Source organism: Thermobia domestica, chromosome 3 (assembly GCF_964235325.1).
Source record: "Thermobia domestica chromosome 3, izTheDome1.hap1.1, whole genome shotgun sequence".
NCBI lineage: Eukaryota > Metazoa > Arthropoda > Insecta > Zygentoma > Lepismatidae > Thermobia > Thermobia domestica.
In genome coordinates, this window is record NC_137456.1 from 214,878,075 (window position 1) to 214,902,628 (window position 24,554).

A 24,554-nucleotide genomic window follows, 5' to 3' on the forward strand; every position below is an offset into this window, starting at 1 on the left:
ATACAATATAAATATAATTGAGAGAACATTGGAACAATAAAATATACACTAAAGAAAAAAGACTGTGTTCTTCTTGCATATTCATTAAGCAAATAATCCAAACATTTTATAGCACAGATACCATTTTCTGCAGAAATATCACTAAGGATTATTTGTTTAGAGAAGTTGTTTTGTAATTGTAATTTCTTTCACACACATGATTTTACATAAAATGTATACTTATTTGAAATATGCGCTACGCTATAACACTCTAACGATTAAGATAAATATACATGAGCAAACAGATGAATGCACAAACACTGAACTTACAGTGTGTTTCTACTATATTAATAATTTTGATATAATGTAAGTAACATTTCATATTAATTGTTTCTACTACATATATCAACACTGTTGCCCTGAAAGAATTTTTTTCATGTTATACGAACCATTGGGTAAATACAGTTTGAGTCACCTAGACAGAATCCCGAAAGCCAGTGAAATGAAGACATCCAAGACTAATATAATCAAGATTATATTCCTCTTTAAAGTAACGAAAGCAGGAGGGTTAACACTGGGTTTTAACACTCTGAGTCCGACTGTTGTATATATACAACGGGCTTTGCACATACGTTGAGTCCGATCGTTGTATATATACAACGCGACATTTAAAAATTAAAAGGGAAAAATAAGCTTGGCCTTGACCATCACGTGTTCACCCAAGTTGTTCTGCGATCAATTCCCCTTCAGAATGTAACAGAAACAATGGTCCTATATTTTGTTTCAACGAAAGAAAACAATATGTAATGTGTAGGTGACGTGAGATGATTTTGCATCTTATCATCCACTGTAAATCACGTCGCATTGATTACGTTTTCAACACTTCCCTTAAGTTCGTAGACGTCAAAAACATATACACGCACTCACATCATATGCGTTCATTGCAGTGAAACGAGCGAACGTGCATTTATATTTTTCCTGTGTATTTTCGTGCTCTTTTGTTTGAAAAAAATGGATATTTCTTCTACGAGCACCGGCATTACAGAAAGAAGAGAATCTATGTCAGGCAAAATTTTGAGCGATAATGAAATTGCAGAACTGATGAATGACTCTGACTCAGACTGCTATGAGTTAGACAGTGAGGACACTGATTATTCTGTGCTCAGTGGCGTATCCGGGGATGAACAAGATAATTAGGTTTCAAGTGAACCTGAGGTTGCTCCGGTAAAGAAAGAAGGGCAGCGTTTCCATTCAAAGGCAAAATCTTATGCAGCTAGGAGCGATAAAATACAAATAAATGCAAAACCCGTGTTTAGTGGTGTCCCGGGAATTGAAAAATGAAATGAAATTTTTAAGTTTTACGTCCCACGTTTATGTCGGTTAGGCTATGATGATGAGAAATAAATGAAATGGTGGAATGAAGAAATTGGAGGAAACGGGAGAACGAGAAAAATAAGCTTGGCCTTGACCATCACGTGTTCACCCAAGTTGTTCTGCGATCAATTCCCCTTCAGAATGTAATAGAAACAATGGTCCTATATTTTGTTTCAACGAAAGAAAACAATATGTAATGTGTAGGTGACGTGAGATGATTTTGCATCTTATCATCTACTGTAAATCACGTCGCATTGATTACGTTTTCAACACTTCCCTTAAGTTCGTAGGCGTCAAAAACATATACACGCACTCACATCATATGCGTTCATTGCAGTGAAACGAGCGAACGTGCATTTATATTTTTCCTGTGTATTTTCGTGCTCTTTTGTTTGAAAAAAATGGATATTTCTTCTACGAGCACCGGCATTACAGAAAGAAGAGAATCTATGTCAGGCAAAATTTTGAGCGATAATGAAATTGCAGAACTGATGAATGACTCTGACTCAGACTGTTATGAGTTAGACAGTGAGGACACTGATTATTCTGTGCTCAGTGGCGTATCCGGGGATGAACAAGATAATTAGGTTTCAAGTGAACCTGAGGTTGCTCCGGTAAAGAAAGAAGGGCAGCGTTTCCATTCAAAGGCAAAATCTTATGCAGCTAGGAGCGATAAAATACAAATAAATGCAAAACCTGTGTTTAGTGGTGTCCCGGGAATTGAAAAATGAAATGAAATTTTTAAGTTTTACGTCCCACGTTTATGTCGGTTAGGCTATGATGATGAGAAATAAATGAAATGGTGGAATGAAGAAATTGGAGGAAACGGGAGAACCCCAAGAAAACCCACGAGCACGGTGTTTGTCCATCACGAAGTCCACACGGCGCGAGCTGGGATCGAACCAGGGACCCCATACACCGGAGATGAACGCTCTACCACTGAGCCACTGCGCCCCCATTGTCCCGGGAATTGATCAAAGTGCTGGTCTATCTACAGAGTGTTCCCCATATGAAGTTTTAGATATAATAGAAAAAGAAATTAATCAATACGCCAAACAGCAGATTGAGAAAAAGAAAGGAAAAAAAGGCCACTGAAACAAAAATCTTTGTTTTCTAAATGGAAGTGTGTTACTTCAGCAGAAATCAAGAATTTTTTTGCACTAATTATTCACACGTGTCTTGTACGCAAGCAGCTTTAAGCGATTACTGGAGTACCAATCCAATTTTACAAACCAACTACGCAAGGTAGTCAAGGGACAGGATAGGTTTTCCATATGACTATTGATATGTCAAGAGATAGGTTTTTCGAAATTTTGGCTATGCTTCATTTGAATGACAATAACTTTCTTGTCTCCAAAAATCATCCCGGTTATGATCCTATGTACAAAATTCGATCCATTTTGGACACTATTACGCGGAAGTGTCGGGAGATGTATACACCCGAAGAATTTGTTGCAATAGATGAAGCTATTTGTAGATTTCGTGGGCGGATGTTCTTTCGCGTCTATATGAAAGGAAAGCCCCGAAAATACGGCATGAAAATTTTCGAGTTGTGCGAAGCAAGAAGTGGGTATGTGAGTAATTTAGAAGTACATGCGGGCTCATATTCTGGTAACGCGCAGTATAATTCGACAATGAATGTTGTGGATAGATTTTGTGAAGACATAAAAAACAAAGGGTATACAGTTTATATGGACAGATGGTTCTCCAGTCCTATTCGTTTTGATCATCTGTGGAAAAATAATACGAAAGCCGTAGGCACTGTTATGCCGAATAGACAACAAATGCCAAAGGAAGCTTTCAAAAGAAAACTACAAAGGGGGGAACATATTGCAATGCAAAGGAAGCATCTTTTAGAAATCAAGTGGAAAGATGTAAGAAAAGATGTATATATTCTAAGCACTGATCACACCGATGACATGATTGAGCAGTCAATGTTCAAAGGAAGGCATCAAAAAATAAAACCTTCAGCTGTGGTCCACTACAACAAATACAAGATAGGGATAGACAAGTCGGATCAGCTGCTCGCGTATTACAGCCTCGAGAGAAGATCTGTCAAATGGTTGAAGAAATTGTTTTTTCGCTTGCTTATCACTATGCTCACATACTGTATAGGAAGAAAACAGGTAAACATATCGCACTTCGAACTTTTTATGCGAACGTAGCAGAAGGACTGCTGCACTCAGGAGGCATAGAAGTACAGGGACCATCCCAGTCTTCATCCGACGGAAGGCTGGTAGCAAGGGGCCATTACCCATACACAGTTCCCTCAACATCCACAAATTCTATTAGAGTAGGACAAAGAAGATGCAAAGTGTGTAGCATCCGCACGGGGAAGGGAAGTAAAAAAATTACTACCGTTTATTGTCCGATGTGACGTTGGGCTTTGCGTGGAAAGCAGTTCGAAATGTACCACACTAAAGAGAAGTACTGGGACTTTTAGATCTGGAAAGACATTTTCTCTGAAGTATAAACTCAATATTATACACATCGGATAAGATTGTAACATATAATAAACTTTATGAGTGTATTTGTGTTTATGCAAGTGTATTTTCTAGTGTGTGCAATAAGTGAAAAAAACTGACAAAAGGCAACAATTTTTCTCAGGACCATCACATACATCTCTAACAAGGTAAACGGTTCGTTTTCCTAATTTTGAATGTTTGATATATTTACTGCATATCCTGTTAGTTTTTCACAAATTGGTTTAAAATCGTGAGAAACTGTGCCGTTATTGAGTACCTCTACTAGGATATGACCCCAAAAATTCATCTTGGTGTGTGTCAAGTCGCTGAGGAACCGTGCAATCTCAAATGCTACTGTAAGAAAAGTGTTAGACCTTCGTTAATGATGAATTCGCTCCGGTACATCTTCATCAATACTGACCCAGAGAACACTGATGTCATCCATGACATAGTAATACAGAATATAAAAACTTTGGTGTGTTATAGAAATAATAGGCACTTCGTGTAAAACAATACAATACCCTTTGATAAAGTGCTGCAGATAATATAAGGAGAACAATATTGACGAGACAGTTTCTCAAATCTGAATGCAGAACACATTCGGCAATGAGTTCAGTGTTCTTTCCAGGTATACTTTTCCTCTACCCTCAGAAATGAAACATCGCCCCGAGCGCGAGAAGATATATCAAATATAGTAATGTCAAGTGTGGCTCCAACTTATTTTGTTGATTTCTTCCTGGACAAACTTTTCTAAAGGAAAACGTGAGCAAGTGCTCGCTTGTGAGCATATAATTTAGCTTTATAAAGAGGATACAAGCATGTTTTAGTAAAAATCGTAATTTAAGATATTACTTACATCCACCACTTTGAACCTGAGACAAAACAAGTTTGAAACCAGTAGAAAACATACATCTCCACTCCCAAAATACTCATGTGTTATTGTTCAGGGTAAGTTGATGGCCAGTGCTTTATAGAACTCTGAGGAAATTCTTATGGTGGACTCCATCAAACGGTGATACGTGATTGGGGAAGGGTTTTAAGTAAAAATAAATACATAAATAAATAAATAAAATGAAAAAAGTAATGTAAGATTATCGTGAAAACATGTCTAAAATCGTTCTGATGCACGAAGACAACAGATTATAGGTGTAATAACAAACTGCGAAGAAATAAAATGTTGTATCACCCAATTTAGTACTGTCATACTTTTTTCTGTTCCTTTCTTAATAATAATAATAATAATAATAATAATAATAATAATAATAATAATAATAATAATAATAATAATAATAATAATAATAATAATAATAATAATAATAATAAATTTTTGCTTTAGTTCCTTACAGCTTAAAATGGGCTCCGAACCACAGCCGGGAATCGAACTTGGGTTTTCCACACCAAAGACGTGTGCAATAATAATAATAATACCTATGAACATCCACGAAAAAAAAAAAAAAAAAAAAAAAACAACAACGACTGCATGGGCTAGCTGGTTTTACTTCAAATTGAAATAACAAGATGAATTGGTATAGGATTTATTAAAATGAATACGACGCCTACGGCAAAAAGTTCCTTTCTTTTCAGGTTAAATCGTCTTAGGTCAAATAAACAGTACATTGCTATTATAAAAACAGTAACAGTGGTAATATTATAATAATTAGTCGATTTCTTAGAAATCCGTTATAGAGTTTAATACTTTTTAGTCCTATCAGTGCTATTAACTGACAACTTAAACTATCATTCAGTTCAACATTTTCCCCTTCAATGAACATGTGATCTGCGTTGCGTATTGTGAAACAATGGTAGATTTCCAAATTATGGACTTGGTATTTGAAGCATAATGAAAAAAAAAAAAAAAAAAGTCAAACGAGATTGTGATTATCAGAGTTGGAAACATTGAACATTGCTATGAATAGTTAATGTGCTGCCATCTATAAACTTACGTTTGATAAATTGACCTATCGAACCTTGCATTTTCGCAAGGTAATTGACAGGAGTCAACATGTTATAATTTTGAGAGTGAAATTGTGTCGAAATTGTGTCGGGAAGATGAGAAGTTAAAAGTGTATAGTGTATTGTGGTTTGTATAAGGAAACGGGAGCATAGTGAGTGTGTGGTTAATATTCCCTGATTCTAAATTTATAACCTTTTTTTTATTTTTGCCATTTTCGATCAGACGACAAGGTGAGTATTGGTCACCCACTTATTAATGGCCCCGACTCCTATTAGATTATTTCTGTATGTACTTTTAATATTTGTTTGGTAATTGATTTCTATTTTCTAATTTGGAGACTAAATGAAAACTACAAATTTCAATCATATTATTAGAAATTAAATGAGTTTTGGAAGGATAGCTAATTTTCGACTTCCGACATCAAACCGTGATTGCGAGGCAATTTCACCAAGGAATCGGTTTGTTAGTTGTTAATATATTTATATGTTGTTCATTAAATTATTTGTTATAATAAATTATGTCTCAATTGAAACTGATTCCTTCTAATTTAAATACAGTTTAATAACCCTTTCTCCAAGTCTTGTTTTCCGTAACCACTCGGAAAATGCAGTGTACTTGTTGTTCCCTTTGACAAGATTGCTGCATAGTTAATTTAGTTACCTTGCGAAAATGCCGGAAATATTAAGACTTTGGTTAGAAAGAAAGGGATGTATATTATTTTGGAATTGAACCTGAGTACGAAAATTACGAATGAAAGACCAGTCATTAATTGAAAGTGTAATAATAAGTGAAAATAGAGAGAAGGTATTTAGGCTTAATATTAGAAATTATAGCTTTAGGACTTAAACCTGGAAAAAAAAATGTCACAGAACCTTCTTGAGTGTTTTTCAACGGGTGAGAATGGCCAAGAGAATTCTTTCCTAGTTGACCTTGGCGAAGGGGAAAGGGCGAATGCCTGCGGACACGAGCGAGTAAACGATGACGATTCCTCGCTTGATTTCGCAGGTGTGGTTCTTCCTCCACATCGCGTGTTAAAGCCAGCTGTTAGACCAGCTATAAGATGTAATTTTAATAAGCTTTTGGGTGATAACATGTATAAAGCTATAGAAAAGCAGGTTAGTCAGTTACCTGAAATAGATGGAAGTAATGGTTTTGAAGTATGTAAATTTCTATTAAAATTTGACTTGTTACAAGCCCAACTTGATAATTGTGTAGAAGCTTTGTTAGTAGCCTCTCTGAGTAAATGTACAGGCCCAGCATTCGAGGAAATGCAAAGGTTATTAAATATCACCACTGACTGGGAAAGAATTATAACAGCATTTTTAGAAAGATTTGTTACTCCGCTAGTAAAAATGGAATTCTTGAAAATAACGTTGTATAGAATAATGCAATTAGAGGAATCTTTGGTAGATTTTATTAAGGAAAAATTAAGCGTATTATTCATTTTTGATATGAAAATGTCGGAGGATGAATTAACTAAAACTATTGCTAACCTTGTACCACCTGAAATAAGGGATTTAATGATAATTACTCAAGTTCCCCATACTGAGAAGGAATTAATTGCATTCGCAGAAAGTTACGAAATGAATCGGCGTTACCGGTTGGATTATAAATTTATTACACAAAAACAAAATCAGAATGTAAAGCCCCTTGGTTATGTTAACGAGAAAAATAGGCAGAGGAATAATTTCAGTAAATGTAATTTATGTGGTCTTAATAATCATTTTTGGAAAATGTGTCCTTATAATAAAAGGAATATTCGGGGAGAAAAAACATACTATGTTAGTGAGGAACAACCTCCCTCCTTATTACAAATGCCTGTTTCGATTTGTCGAGAACTGTATCCCTGTATTATTGACTCTGGAAGTAGTCTGTCCTTAGTTGAAGAACGAGTGTTGGCCAGGATTGAACGTAGGTGCCGTCCAAAAACTAGAGTAGTGAACTTTACCCTCTCAGTCATGAATTCTGAACCTATTAAAATCTCTAAACAAGTGGAACTAATATACTTTATAAATGGTGTTAGGTTTGTAAACTGGTTTTCGGTGGTTCAACATTCATCTTTAAAACTGCTAGTGGGACTTGATTTCCTACAAAAATATAACGTTAATATAAACATTCGTAAACGTGAGTTGAACTTTACGGAACTTAATTTAACCGTAAAATTAACTGAATGGAAACAAACTAGTTGTGAATCCAGTGATCTGTGCCCACAAATTTCTCGTTTTAGGTCTGGTCCTGAGAACTCTGTGTCGCCGCACGACCTTGACGCAGGGGGAGCGGGGAAACCCAGACCTAGTCAGCGAACGATTCAGCCGTCAACCACTTGTCAACCTCGATCAGCTGATTCCAGGAACAGCGGCCAGATAGCCCAGCAGTGTTTCCATACACAACGCAAAAGAGCCAAGCGGAATTTTTGTAGGGAGGAGTCCAGAGTTCGGCAACCGAAACCAGGGACCAGCCAGCGATCTTCCACTGTACTACAGGATCATGATGTTAGGGGAGGTGAACAGTATCAAGACATTCCAGCTGGAGTACCAATTTCCAATCCTACCATCCATGATATTTATCCGGAGGAAGAAAATACAGGTACAGTAAATCTTCATGAAAATATTTTTTCTGACGATTTAATACCATATGTTGAGAACGTGTTAGACCAATATAAGGACGTTATAAATGAAGAATTAGGAACAGTTAAAGATTTTGTTTATGAAATTAAAATGAATGATTTAAGTCCGAGTATAGCTCAACCATATCCTATGCCTCGTCACAAGTTGCGTGAATTAGATGAATACTTGGATGAATTAATTAAGAAAAAGGTAATTGAGGAAGTTTCCAGTTCTGCCTATATTTCTCCGTGCTTCCTCGTTAATAATCGTGATGGAACCAAGCGGCTAGTGGTAAATTATTTTAATATTAATTCAAAAGTGCTTGTAACTGGATTTCCAGCTCCTAATGCTGAAGCTACTATTGCTAATATAGGTAAACATAAGATTTACAGCGTCCTTGACGCCAAGGGAGCCTTCCACCAATTATTGTTAGATGAAAACTCTAGGCAATATACTACTTTTGCTACTCCAACTAGGTTGTTAAGATATTTGAAAATGCCGATGGGTTTTATAAACTCACCATTTATTCTCTCTAGTATCATGAATAAAATCTTTAGGGATCTCTTAGGAGATTATTTAGATATATTTTGTGACGATATTATTATTCATACTGATACTATTGAAAAGCATAAAGAAATATTAGAGCTAGTTTTACAGAGATTACGAAAATGGGGTATTACTATTTCTAAAAGAAAAACTAAATTATGTAAAAATAAAATAAAATTTTTAGGTTATATATTTTCAGGTGGATATATGATGATCGATGATGACCGAGTACAGGTAATTAAAAATCTACCTCGTCCTAAGAATCGTAGAGCGTTGAGTAAGATGATTGGTTTCTTGTCATATTATTTAAAATTTGTGAAAGATTATGGTGAACTAATGGGTCCTTTACACGCGTTAAAATCAAATAAAATACCATTTCGTTGGGGAAAAGAAGAAGATGAGATACTAGATCAAATAAAAGAGGCCATTATAAATCATGTTGTATTGAAAGTCCCGGACTTCTCTAGTCCTTTCGTAATCCACATAGATAGTAGTAGTAGGGCTTATAGTGCGATATTAAGTCAATATGATGATGAAGGACGTCTTCGTCCTGTATATTTCTTTTCGAAAATGATTCCATCTAGTGATTGGTCTAAAAGTATTTTCGATCTTGAAATGAAAAGTTTAGTCTATGCTTTAGATAAGTTCGATATTTACTTACAAAAGAAATTTACTATTTATACTGATAATGCTAGTTTATCTTGGATATTAAGAAACCATAAAAGGCAAAAGAAGTATGGTTCTCTAATCGAGAAAATAAGCAAGTATTCTTTTGATATAATCCACCTGCGCTCTTTCAAAAACCATCTCGCAGATTATATCAGTCGTATGTATAATTATGTAGATTTTACTCCACCCAACAGTGATATAGAAGAGATTAATACTATTAATGAACAGAAGGTCCATCTTTCTTTTGTTAATTTCTGGAGTCATTCCATCTTTAATAAACCACTGGCTGAACATCAAAGAGAAGATTCTCAGTTAAGAGAGATAATTTTAGCTTTAGAGAGAAAGGAAAATAAGGATCCGTACATATTGAAAGAAGGTGTGCTATTAAAAAGAACTAATGGTAGAAAATATGGTGGTTTACGTGCAGTAATTCCCCATTCTTTGCGCTATTCTGTTATAAAGTATTGGCACGAAGAATTAGTGGGGGGATGTCATGGTGGGATCCAGAAAACTATCTCTAAGGTTGTATCTAGGTTTACATGGGATAAAATGTATGCTGAAATTAGTGATTTCGTGAGACGATGTAAAATTTGTCAAGAGAGCCAAGAACTTAATAGGAAACCGTATGGTACTTATTATTCTAAGGAGCCTCGATACCCAAATAATGTCCTACACTTAGATTGTATGGGAGCTTTGCCAACTAGTAATGGATTTAAATACATTATGGTCTTGACAGATAGTTATAGTCGATTTGTTATAATAGAACCTTTAAGATCTCTGAATTCTAAATTAATCTGTTCTAAATTAGATAAGATCTTTCTAACTTACGGGTATCCATTTTCTATTTTGCACGATAATGCTTCATACTTCAGTAGTGAGTACTTCAAACAGTATTTGTTTAGTCTAGGAATTAAGAACATCTGTACTTCACCTTATTCTATGTCCTCGAACAGAACAGAGCGTATGAATAAAACGATTAAGGGGATACTCAGATCTTATATAAATAAGAATCATACCAAATGGGCTAACTATCTTTATCAAATCCAATATACTTTGAATATAACTGAAAATTGTGAAACTCAGAAAAGTCCGAGTGAGTTGTATCTTGGGCGTAAGATGTTCAATCCATTAGATGTTAACTGGATCTTAGATTTGGGTATAATAGAGAAGTCACAAAATAAAGAAGAGATTAACGATATTATAGTTGATAACATCGAGAAAGCTTGGAAAAGGAGACAACAAGCTTATAATAAAAAACATGTACCTAGTAATTTGCCTGTAGGAGAATTAGTACTTGTAAAGAAAATGTTAAAATCATCCTTAGATAAGAAATATTATGCCAAGTTTGATACTAAGTATTCTGGTCCATTCAAACTTTTGAATTATGTAACACCCAATACTGTGTGGGTTGAGTTAATTAGTAATCCTGATGTAAAGTTAAAACGTCATGTTCAGTTTATAAAGAAGTACTTGCCTCCAAGAAAAGTAAACAGTGTTGCACCTATTAATAATAATAATGACTAAACTCAGAAAGAAAAAAAATTTTGTTCATTTCCAAGATAATGTAAATTATTTGTATTTGTGTGTAGTTATGTAATGTTTGTGTAAGAAATGTACTGTTGTGTATTTTTACAATTCTGCAGGTACAGAATTATGTGGATCCACTATGTTTGTGTTTGCGTCTGAGACAACTGATTACCTTGAAGCTACTGTTTGGTCGAGGAAAGGCGATTTTGTCAACCCGAAGGCTAGATATGTTTCCCACTCTTTTCATCTCATGGGTGCTTCCAGTCAATCTGTGGTAGATAAGGAGGAAGATCTCATCTTGTTGTGAACATCTACTTCTGGGACTTAAGATAGGACGTCCTGACATTGGTAATCATGTAATATCTGGAAGTTGTTGGACTACTCTTGGTGAGTCGAACTATCCTTATTTCTGCATGCAGTGATTTGACTTCGACAGTGAATTATATTTTTTTCCTTTTTCATTTCGATAACCTTTGTAAAGAAGCAAAACTTCCCAGAGGGGAGGAACTTAATATGAAGCATAATGAAAAAAAAAAAAAAAGTCAAACGAGATTGTGATTATCAGAGTTGGAAACATTGAACATTGCTATGAATAGTTAATGTGCTGCCATCTATAAACTTACGTTTGATAAATTGACCTATCGAACCTTGCATTTTCGCAAGGTAATTGACAGGAGTCAACATGTTATAATTTTGAGAGTGAAATTGTGTCGAAATTGTGTCGGGAAGATGAGAAGTTAAAAGTGTATAGTGTATTGTGGTTTGTATAAGGAAACGGGAGCATAGTGAGTGTGTGGTTAATATTCCCTGATTCTAAATTTATAACCTTTTTTTTATTTTTGCCATTTTCGATCAGACGACAAGGTGAGTATTGGTCACCCACTTATTAATGGCCCCGACTCCTATTAGATTATTTCTGTATGTACTTTTAATATTTGTTTGGTAATTGATTTCTATTTTCTAATTTGGAGACTAAATGAAAACTACAAATTTCAATCATATTATTAGAAATTAAATGAGTTTTGGAAGGATAGCTAATTTTCGACTTCCGACATCAAACCGTGATTGCGAGGCAATTTCACCAAGGAATCGGTTTGTTAGTTGTTAATATATTTATATGTTGTTCATTAAATTATTTGTTATAATAAATTATGTCTCAATTGAAACTGATTCCTTCTAATTTAAATACAGTTTAATAACCCTTTCTCCAAGTCTTGTTTTCCGTAACCACTCGGAAAATGCAGTGTACTTGTTGTTCCCTTTGACAAGATTGCTGCATATTAAAACCAAAAATAATAGATCTATAACTACCGGTTGCAGGGATACGATCGAAGATGGAACTTGGCCTTCAGATGCTGAATCCGAATAAAAGGATTCTCACTATATACTACACTTTTTATCCACGAAGATCAGACTTGAAACTGGTAGTTTTATATATTTTTACAGCTCCCAGTTTTTCTACAAAAGTAAGGATGAATATAGAAATTACTCCTACCATACTGAGTCCAAACGAAAAGATTACTTCTAGCTATCTATTATCATGTTTCTTGATGGTGATCAGTGTAGAAAGTAAAAATATATTACCCGTAAAGTTTGAATAAAGGAATAAAAGAGTGGGGATATTCTATTTTGACAATAATGAACTCTCTCTATATATATACTATGTGATCAAAAGTATCCGGACACCTGTCTGAAAATGACTTACAAGTTCGTGGTGCCCTCCATCGGTACTGCTGGAATTCAATATGGTGTTGGCCCACCCTGAGCATTGATGATAGCTTCCACTCTCGCAGGCATCTTTCAATCAGGTGCTGGAAGGTTTCTTGGAAAATGGCCGCCCATTTTTCACGGAGTGCTGAACTGAGGAGAGGTATCGATGTAGGTTGGTGAGGCCTGGCAAGAAGTCGGCGTTCCAAAATATCCGAAAGGTGTTATATAGGATTCAAGTCAGGCCAGTCCATTACAGGGATGTTATGGTCGTGTAACCACTCCGCCACAGGCCGTGCAGTATGAACAGGTTCTCGATCGTGTTGAAAGATGCAATCGCCATCCCCGAATTGCTCTTCAACAGTGGGAAGCAAGAAGGTGCTTAAGAGGCCTCATCACTGCGAAATTAAAATACCGCTTAATTTTACAGTAATTATGTAATATCTTCAAATAGATAAAAGATAATCGAAAAGTGGAACAAGACTTCCCTAGACAGTATTATTTTGCGTGAGATACCGTTATCACGACTCATTTATCTGCTTTCGATTTCCAGCCATTTAGAAAATCGGCATTTATTTTCGCGTTTCTAAATAACAGCAAACGAAAAGCTACTAGGTGACTCGTGATAACGGTACCTCATGCAAAATAACATCGTCTAGGGAGGTCTTGATCCACTTTTCGATTATCTTTTATCTATTTGAAGATATCACATAATTACTGTAAAATTAGCGGTATTTTAATTTCGCAGGATACAGACTCTTAAAACATCAATGTAGGCCTGTGCTGTGAGAGTGCCACGTAAAACAAGAGGTGCAAGCCCCCTCCAAGAAAAACACGACCACACCATAACACCACCACCTCCGAATTTTGCTGTTGGCACAACACACGCTGACAGTTGACGTTCACCGGGCATTCACCATACCTACACCCTGCCATTGGATCGCCATATTGTGTACCATGAATCGTCACTCCACACAACGTTTTTCTACTGTTCAATCGTCCAATGTTTACGCTCCTTACACCAAGCGAGGCGTCGTTTCGCATTTACCTGCGTAATGTGAGGCTTATGAGCAGCCGCTCGACCATGAAATCCAAGTTTTCTCACCTCACGCCTAACTGTCATAGTACTTGGAATGGATCCTGATGCAGTTTGGAATTTCTGTGTGAAATTTCTGCCTATTACACTTTACAACCCTCTTCAACTGTCGGCGGTCTCTGTTTGGCAACAGACGAGGTCGGCCTGTAAGCTTTTGTGCTCTACGTGTCCCTTCACGTTTCCACTTCACTATCACATCAGACACAGTGGACCTAGGTATGTTTAGGAGCGTGAAAATCTCGCGTACAGACTTCTGACACAAATGACACCCAATCACCTGACCACGTTCGAAGTCGGTGAGTTCCGCGGAGCGCCCCAATCTGCTTTCTCGCGATGTCTAATGATTACTGAGGTCACTGATAATGTACACCTTTAGTGCACACCTTCAGTGCTTTACACTGAAAAGGTACAATAACTTAAAAGGTCACTAGTGCTGTATGGTTTAAAACCTATAAAGTAAGGCTGTAAAGCATGAGGAGTAGTACCGTGGTTATGTGAGATCGGTAAGTCACGTACTGACAGAGATATTCGATATCTTGTTAAAGCTGAGAAGTAAGGTTTGTGAAACCTTTTCAAAACTCATCTTTTCTCTTCTGTTGATAACCACACTCTTCAGATGAACCTTCTAGACTTAGAGTCAGCGCAAACAGGTCTTGTCAGTATTTAATTTAAGGTGTACAAAATGTTAGTACCTCACTCCCTGTATGCGGCAACGGTGTTTGCATACGTTTCACCTTATTTCTCGACAAGTTTACAGCACTGATCTACGTTTACCATCTCTTTTGCCCCTTTTTTTTTTCTTCTAATGATGATATCCAATTCAGGTCATTCAATTTATAAAAACATAACTTTCTCTTGAGTTGGCAACACTGTTCATCCGGTGATGTTGTCCTGCCTTTAGTTGCTTCGCGCAAAATTTCGTTTCTCTGTCTCTTTCAGTTTCTCCGTTATGACGGTTGGAAATTCTAAATTATATTATAATGTGGAAACGCCATTTCATGACTTTGTCGTCAAGTCGACATGCGTTAACGTTCTCGTAGAGAGTTGGTATTTCACTAATGCGTCTTTACGGTCACATAGAATACATTTGGGGGGTGTGCGTATTGCAACACGAAGGTATTCAAAATAAGAGACACCCTAATATATATATATTCAGGTTTACGAAAATCTTGTGGATCGCTGCAAGAAGTGACTTGCACTAAAGAGGAATTATATTGGGAAATATAGAAAAAGGTTCACATCTGTTTGATTTCTTATTTTTGGCTAAGTTAGAAAGTTGTCAACCACTCCTGCGTAAAGCACATAATAAAAGACTGTACGATAATAATAGCAGTAAAGTTTTAGAAAAATACAGTGGGATTCGAAAGGTTCAAAAGTATTGCATGTGCACAAAACTAGATTACTTAACACGCGTGGCTATGGAAACAACTGCAGAACATTCTTCTAATCGTATTGATACATAAGGAGCTGTTCCTTTCACGATCTTTTTTTTTTTCCTTCTTTTTATCCGAGAAGTGTGTGTTTCTTTAACCAAGATTTCTACATTTGTCAAGCTACTATTTTCTTCTAAAAGTATAATTATATTACGGAATAAAAGAGGAACTGAGTATTTCAAACAGCAAACTATGACCTGCGTTCGTAAGTCTAGCTTTTTCATTACTTCCCCTCCTATTACTCCGAATGCGTTGTTGCCAAAGTGACAATTTTCAAGGGACTTGGAAAACATTACACGCGCATTTATGTTTTGGAGAAGGGTACATATTTTTATTGTATTTGCACGAAGCACCATTTCTTGTGATTTCGCCACATTGAAAAACCGTAATTCGAAATACAGTGAAGTTCAGTGACCAAGTTTTAACCAATTGTTACAATTCAAATACTGACTGCTTTGTCAGATATGAAATTTTCCCCGTATGTCTTCTTTGAGATATTTCCAGGTTCAATTAGCCAATTTTAGAAAAACTGAAGATCCATCTCGAAGAAAAGCTGAGACTCTCGGGTATCAATCGTTTTTAGGAAGTTGTATACTATAAACCTTATGTCTAGGAAAAAATTAAAATGACGTCGAGCTTTTTTCTTTAATTTTTTAATTTCAAAAATGACAATTTGCGTTTATCAAACTTCAACTTTGAACAAGTACTTTCAGGTATTTGTGGTATAGTACGCTTAAATGTGCACTGGGCATGTTGAACATTTGATTAGCTTTCAAACATTTTTGTTTGAAATCAATATGTGCAAAAATAATGGAATACCATGCTTTACCGCAAACCTTTGTAAAATACGAATAGATTTATGAGGCTATACGAACATCTAAAAAATGAATTAATGATTGTTTTCTATTCTCTAAATACAGTACAGCATCGTGTACAAAAATTAAAATAATAATAATAATAATAATAATAATAATAATAATAATAATAATAATAATAATAATAATGAATTTTGTCAGCTACCTTTCAAGCTAAAATTCGGCGATTTCAGTGCTGGTTCCTTAATACGTATGTATTAATTTATCTAATTACCTGGTAAGCCAATTGATTTTGCTGCAGCTGCTGCATTCTTCTTTGTCTATTCATGAATTCATTAATTTGTGCTACTACCGATCGTAGTTGTAATGTTAACTGTTCCTCTGATGCATTAGGATTCTGGAAAGAAAACAAATTATTGTTTGGAACATAATAAAGTTATATCTAATACTTATGGAAATGATAAAATGATAGATTACAATTCTGAAAGTATGTTACGATTGTCTTAAATGATTATATGTTAATACTGGTATCATCTAAAATAAAAATTATATTTTCCTTTAGAAGTTTAATACTTAATACTGTATTGTGTTGTATGACGTTATTTTCTTCTTTAACTTTAAGGATTGTAATTAAAATATCTTTTGAAATAAACGCATTTATAAAACTAACAAACTAAAGAAGTATATTTATGTAGTGATGATTAGTACTACAGTGGATTCCTTATGTTATATGAAATCCCATGTCAGATAAAAGCTTCAGGTATTTAAATGGAATTTCAGCGAAATTCTTGACAGAAATCATATCAGCATTGAGAAACTATTGAGAAAATTATTTTTCGAGAGAAAGAAAAAAATATGTAACAAACGGGTAAGTTTAGGAGGTTACATATTGTGTAACTTCACACATGCTCAGGTCGTGGAATATTAAGTCGTGTAAGACGAGTGGTAATATGAAATATACACAAAGTGCGTAGAATCCTAGTTGGGACGCATCGGGGAAGAGACCTTTTGGTATACTAACCAAATGGGGAGTAATATAAACCAGTATCTTAGACAGGTGAGTGATTTAATCATGAGAAAAGGAACCGTATTAAAGTATAGTAATCTTTTAATTAGTGAATACTGAGTACAAAGACACAAATATATACTACGAATACTCACCTCTTTCTTAAGTACATCTCTTAAAGCTGTAATTGATAATACACCTTGTTGCTGCATAGCAGGGAACTGTTGGTATAGAGGTAAGCCAGTCATGCCTACAGAGAAGAAAAAATTACAATATCATGAGAGATTTAAATCTTTCCTTCCCAGGAAGTAACAACAAATATCTCTATTTATTTTATTTTCTAATTAAGCATAATCCTGCTTAAAAAAATCAAAAGTACATTTGCTTGGTAAAGCCCTTTTTAATATGTACGTCAAAGATGCGATTCTTCAAGTGAAAGAATAGTCTTTTAAACTAAGAGCCTGGGTTATGCTCCTCTGTTTCTATGGTAGTTTTAGATTCGATTCTTCCCTTTACTTCTGCTACCTGCGGGTACTCTAATACCACAAGAAAAATTCTGACACCAATTAAAACAGCTTCCACTGATTGTATTCTCAACATGAATTTCTATATATCAGGAACCTTATGTATATTAACATAACCAAACATGTACACCGTACCACTGGTTCAGAAGAGATAGACTCAGCCAAAGTTAGAGGAGGAGTAGTAGTAATAATAATAATAATAATAATAATAATAATAATAATAATAATAATAATAATAATAATAATAATAATAATAATAATAATAATAATAATAAGGCTTTTCCTTGTGATAAATCATGCTTTTACTACTCAAAAGATAAATCCATAAGTAAAAGCAAACACATCACTTCATAGGCAACGGTAAGAAACACACACACACATATATTATATATATATATATATATATATATATATATGTAGAGCCATAAGTAGTACTATTTCTTATTATTACATTTGGTAACCAATAAAGATGTTCCCGAAAACCTGAAACAGACAGTGGATTTAGGATAAATTTTAATTAACAAGAATACCAATATCTCGTTTATTTTCAGTCTCATTTGGATTAAAAATTTAAAAATGTTGTATTTACAATTGACTCATTTTTCCTGAATAAATCAATGACTCGGTTACAATAGGCCGATTATCAAGATCTTTGCTGATTTTAAGTTAATTTATATTAGACATACAAAGTTAAATTTGGGGGAAATTAATCTTCACGGAAGCTCTAGCACATTTATGAGCACACGGAACCCAATAACCTTGTTAAAGAGCAGCAAGCTCAATTACCTACAAAGTACTCGAGTTTTAGTCACCAGTTCTCAATTTTACAGTGAGAAAGTTGTTGTAGTCTGCAATTTGTATATTGGTCTCCATGTGTTTTTCCTCATTTACTAATTCCCTTCTGTCCTACCTTCTAGCAACAATTAGATACGCTTCTACTAACAACCACAATTCCTTTCTATACTCTTTACTTCATTGGAAACAATGTAGAAAAATATACCATATAAGCGTCTGATCACAATCTCATATTTTTCCATACATTTTCAAACCAGTTTGATTGTTCTAAAATTGAACAACACATATTAAACTTCAAGATGTGACTGTTATAGATAATTAAGAAAGCCTTTAGTACCTAACTGGGATATTCTGTTGGAGATCGCATTTTCTCCTCTTACTTCTTTACTCCAACTGCAAGATTAAGATTGTTAAATGACCGAGACACACTCAAAATAGTGGAATATACTAAATTATGTATACCCAAAACAAAAAGCGCACAATTGTTAAAGAAATCCAAAGTAATGGAAGAATAATGAAACAACTGTACGAAGTGGTGAGTACCCAGAGTTTCAATTTTCATATAAAAAGTTCCAGAGCAATTGTTTTATTAATATTACTTGCCTGTAAATGTGTTATTGACGCCTTTCTTCTCATTTTCATACTCTTCCCATGCAGCTTTTCTCTCTTCTTCGTTAAGTTCTTCTTCTTGCTTATTTTCAAGGAGAGAATCATGTTCATGATACGTTTCTATCCACTTTTCATGTTCCTTCAGTAATTCGGCTAACAGGCGATCCTACAAACAAATGAAGGTATTACGATTTATATATATATATAACCTTCGAAATAATAACAACACTACCACATATTTGGAGAAGAAATTGTTTATATCAAATTAAAGAAAGATGTTCTACTGAACATGGGTCGAAAAACGCCTCCTTTAAGTTATTAACCGGAAAAATGAGAAAAATCGTGTTTAAAACTCCCCAGATAGAAAACTATGGGAATTATCGCAAGCTTTCAAGAAAGTACACAGGCACTAGTATACACTCTATCTAAATATCTGTTTCAGAATCCTCTAATACGAGGGCTATCCAGAAAGTAGATTACGTTTTGGAATAAAAAATCAACAAAGTATAGGAAACAAATTTTATTATATACAGATGAAAGCCACACACAAATACTACTTTTCGACATAGTCACCATTCAAATTAAGGCATTTATCGTAGCGATGTACGAGCTTGGAAATTCCTTCGTCGAAAAATTCGGCCGCCTGCGACTTCAACCACTTCGTTACCTCTTCTTGCAGCTGTTCGTCGTCATCAAAACGCTGCATAGCCAGCCACTTCTTCATTGCTGGGAATAGGTGGAAGTCGCTCGGTGCCAGGTCGGGACTGTACGGCGGATGAGGAAACAACTCCCACTGAAAAGATTCAAGAACTTCACGCGTGACATTTGCCGTGTGGGGCCGGGCGTTGTCGTGAATCAACAAGATCTTAGAGCTCAACATTCCTCTGCGCTTGTTTTGAATTGCTCTTCTGAGGTTTTGCAGAGTTTGGCAATACCTTTGAGCGTTTATTGTAGTGCCTCTTTCCAGGAAGTCCACCAAAATCACACCTTTTCTGTCCCAAAAAACAGTCGCCATCATCTTCCTTGCCGACATTGTTTGCATGCATTTCTTGGGTTTTTGGGGAGAACCTGTGTGCCCCCACTGCATTGATTGCAATTTCGTTTCACAGTTCACGTGTTTCACCCATGTTTCGTCACCAGTAACGATGCGATCGAGTAAAGAGTCACCATCCTTATTGTAGGCGTCCAAAAAGTGCAACGCTGCAGCTATTCGCTGATTTTTGTGGTCCTCTGTCAAGATTTTTGGAATCCATCTTGCACAAAACTTGTGGTAACCAAGCTTTTCGCTGATGATTTCGTGCAACAAACTTCGCGAAATTTGTGGAAAACTCAAAGAAAGTTCCGTTATTGTGAACTTTCGATTTTCACGGACTTTAACATCGACTTTTTCGACAAGTTCGGCAGTCACTTTGCTGGGTCTCCCACTTCGATCTTCGTCGTGAACATTGGTTCGGCCATTTTTAAATCTTATGACCCACTGTCGCACTCCACCTTCAGTGATAATGTTGTCCCCATACACTTCACACAGCTGCCGATAGATTTCTATCTGTTTACAGTTTTTTGCTGTCAGAAACCTTATTACTGCACGCACCTCGCAGCTCGCGGGATTTTCAATTAACGCAGACATTTCAAACCGTCACAGTATCTTAACGGAGCACAGCACGAACCTCTCACTAGCACGGCTAGATGCCGACTGAGCTGCGCAACGCTCTGACCCCAAGATGGCCGCGCTAACCCCGCCCCTAGCGGACACAGACGAAAACGTAATCTACTTTCTGGATAGCCCTCGTACATGCATAATGAATTGTATAAAGTAATTGGTGTATGGGGATACAGTTTTTAAATGCTAACTAATGGCTCGTTGAGTGATTACTAGATGATAGTAAAACATGAATATTTTACAGAGTGCATATTAGTTTCTGTGTAATTCCAGGACCTCCTTGCAATAGGTTTTATAGTTTTCAAGTTGGGGCATTTTAAAATATGATTTTTCACGTTTTCGGCATTAAAATAACTGAAAAGAATTTTCCAACCCACGATTATTAGAACTTTCTACTTATGTTTGACATAAGGAATCGATTTCTGGAATTTGGTGGTGTTATTTCTCTGCACACTGTATATCACGTATATAAGCAGATACAACTCAAAAGGGTTACCAATATTAAAACTAATCAAAATAATTATTTTCTTAATAAACGTCTTAAGCAAAGAAAAACAAGAGGCAAAGCAATCTTCGCGTAAAACAGATAAAAACAAAAACTTTTTTTTTTTTAGTTTGTCCCATGATTACATACCAAGGCTAAGGAAAACGATGATGGTGATATGAATGATAATGACGGAATACAGAAAGAGAAAGGAAACGAGAAAACCCTAGCAAAATCATGCACACGGCGTTTGTCCACCACAAAGACTCACTTGGCGAGAAACGCTAGAGGTGAGCATTCTACACAGCCACCGTCGCCCCTTATAAAATAATAATAATAATAATAATAATAATAATAATAATAATAATAATAATAATAAAGAAATAAAAAGCATTGTCACGGTTTTAACTAGAAGGGAGCAACAGAACTTGTGCTTACCGCTTACCATTCCCAATTTTGGTACAATTTGTACAATGTTTCAAGTTCTTATAGGAACCTTTCTCTGGTACTATACTAAACATAAATAGACAGGTAATATACCGCATGTATAATGACTATATCTTGATACCGAATACAAAGCAAATCTTAAAATTACGTAGGTGGTGTAATTTAAAATACTGCCAAAGTTTCCAGTTTACGACCTGATAGCTCACCTTCTATATTTCGACTGGTTGGTTGGTTTACCGTTCCTTTTCAGGAATGAGGCTATATGAGACGAAAACTACAGCTTAACGAGGGATTCGAAAGACATGAACTCCCACCTGGAAGTGAATGTGGTCTGCACCGAAGGGGCATATGCTAACTATATACCCACAAAGATCACGACCTATACTTCAAAAGTAAATCTTTCCTTAATTGCGTACAGTTACATGTAAAATGACCTCTGAACCCTCCTCTTAAAATTACTGTTTGAATTACACATAACTCATGTCCCATGTTTAGTGTCGCTAGTATCATGAAATAGACTCACTATTCGAGTGAAAGTTTTTCATGTAAACTTAAACATCATGGGAATCTAATAAATTTTCAGCTTTAAGTCCCACGAATCAATAATGAAAGAATAATACTAATACCTATGCTCTAAAAGGGATTCGAAACCGTAACAAGACAGGCCTTGCGATCGCCAGTCTAGTACCTTAGACCGCCTGACCATGCTAGCTAACAACATAACTGAAACTAGACGGTATAGTTTTTCTTAATATCCTCACATTCTGTACGAAGCTCTGTTTCTGTTGCTGTGTAGGACCAAAAAATTTAGTATTCCTCACTGTTTTATGCGTTGTTCGTAAAACAGTTTAATAAATTAAATATTTTCCAACAATCCTTCTCAATTTAATAGTTTTAAAACAAATCTATTCAATGTCAATTACAATTTACCGAACGAAAATGTGATATTTATTATCATTATTATTATTATTATTAATAATAATAAATGGGGATCGTTAATTTCCCCAGACTACGTCATTACACTAGTGAAACTCATACAAGAAGATACTAAAAATTCAAGTGCCTGACACAAAGTTAGGACACAAGAAGGCTAGATGTGGGTAGTGTGACCGACAAGGTGTTCATAGGACTTCCAAGTTTGTTATAAGAAGTGCTCCAAAAAGATACAGTACACATCTTAATAGCGCGTGTAACAACTTCAAATGGCCACACAAGCCACTGTACGGCAGAGTACCCTGTTCTCTGATTCTCTGACGAGTATACTATCCGACGCTTACTGTAACTCGTGTAGCACGTGCACCCACATGTGCACGATAGAGCATAGGTCTGTATACCGAGCAGAGTACGCTAGATTCCCTTGCTGATATGTACGCGTGTGATGTCCTGCTTGAAAAAAGGAGAGAGTCTAGGTAATGTCGAAGATTGGATTAATATCGTCACGAGTAATCATACTCCCCTGAATGTGAACTAGATGCAAGTAGGATGTGTAGATTATTGCCCCTCTACGTATACCAGAATGTTATATGTACGCCTTGTAGATCTGCGGAACCTAACACACTAGATTTTCTCACTCATCTGCATGTCTACGTACAAGACGACGGTCGTCACTGTATCCATGACTTTCATCGTTAAGTAGCACCGTTCTCCTTGCAACTATATACAATCTCTCCTGCTACTACCGAATATATTCTTGGCGATCTCACGAGGCATTCATGCGATCACATGAGGGTCACGATGGCTCTAACTGCACTGTTGATCGCAAGTGCTCCCTGCTGTGTGTGTGTCTGCTGTGGGAACCATCTACCCCTCATCATGTACACCACCGTTGAAACTAACCCGCCACAGCCCTTGTGATCGACAATTTAGGGAACTATCACCCAGCCTCTCGCGACAGTACTATACGCCTACACATGAAGTTGCTTAATTGCACAGTAGGTGTTTGTCGCTCTGGTATTGCCGATACAGGCAAGTGATGCATATATTTTATACACCATTTGTGCTGTTCAATGACCTTCAATCTACCATCATTTTTCCTCAACACCTGTAGAAGGCAGTGTGTGTAAAGTTCGAGCTGATACGACTGTTGGTCCGAAGAGCGCAATAAATCAGAGTAACGAATATGAAGACTTAAGAGCTACGCCTGGAGATGTATGAAGCGTTGTATAATAATAACTAATTGTGTATCATCTGGCACTGACAGCATGGACAATGTTTTACAGCGTAGAATTTTTATAAGAAATCAAGGTACCGGTCTCAATTCAATGAATTTTGAAAGAAATTGAGCCAATCAATCTTATGTCAATCATAGCACTAGAATCTACAATCAGGGTTGTGAATCTAATTTCTTAAGTCATTTCCCCTCCCCCATCGAAAACGAGGCATTTCGGTTATAATGCTTATATAAACACTTTCATGTATAAATCACATACATACTTCTTCTTTTTCTTATATATATATATATATCCTGTAATCTTGTAAGAGGAAACATCCCATAATTTTGCCTCGATTTACAACACTGAAACTATTACACTGTCTGATTCTCAACTATCATTTACTACGTACAAGTCAGCCATTCAAATACAACGGATAATGATCAATTCCTTCAAAAGACTGAATTACAATTAAAAGACAGCTAACTATTACATTCCACTCTTTCACGTTGGACAATCGTAACATGCAATTGGAAATCCTGAATTGTAGGAAAAGAAATTTTATCAAGACAATGAGAAAGAGAATATTGCCACATAAACGAAAATTCAATGCCTATTACAGAATTTCACAACCCCGTTCGGTTATAAGTTACCTTCAAGTTAGCAGTTCATACCTTGGGTAAAATAGGAGACGCATCTCTGTGACCT

The 24,554-nt window shown here is 35.8% G+C and overlaps 1 protein-coding gene across 1 annotated transcript in view; it reads right to left on the reverse strand.

The window, feature by feature from the left end:
• The window catches only part of LOC145680958 (uncharacterized), a gene marked incomplete in the record, with an annotated part of 264,706 nt that overhangs the window by 21,759 nt on the left and 218,393 nt on the right, over nt 1-24,554 (reverse strand). Inside the window, 4 exon segments of the mRNA XM_081752173.1 lie at nt 16,446-16,568; nt 17,333-17,427; nt 19,100-19,271; nt 24,521-24,537. Of these exon segments, the coding sequence (XP_081608299.1) occupies nt 16,446-16,568; nt 17,333-17,427; nt 19,100-19,271; nt 24,521-24,537 (407 nt within the window).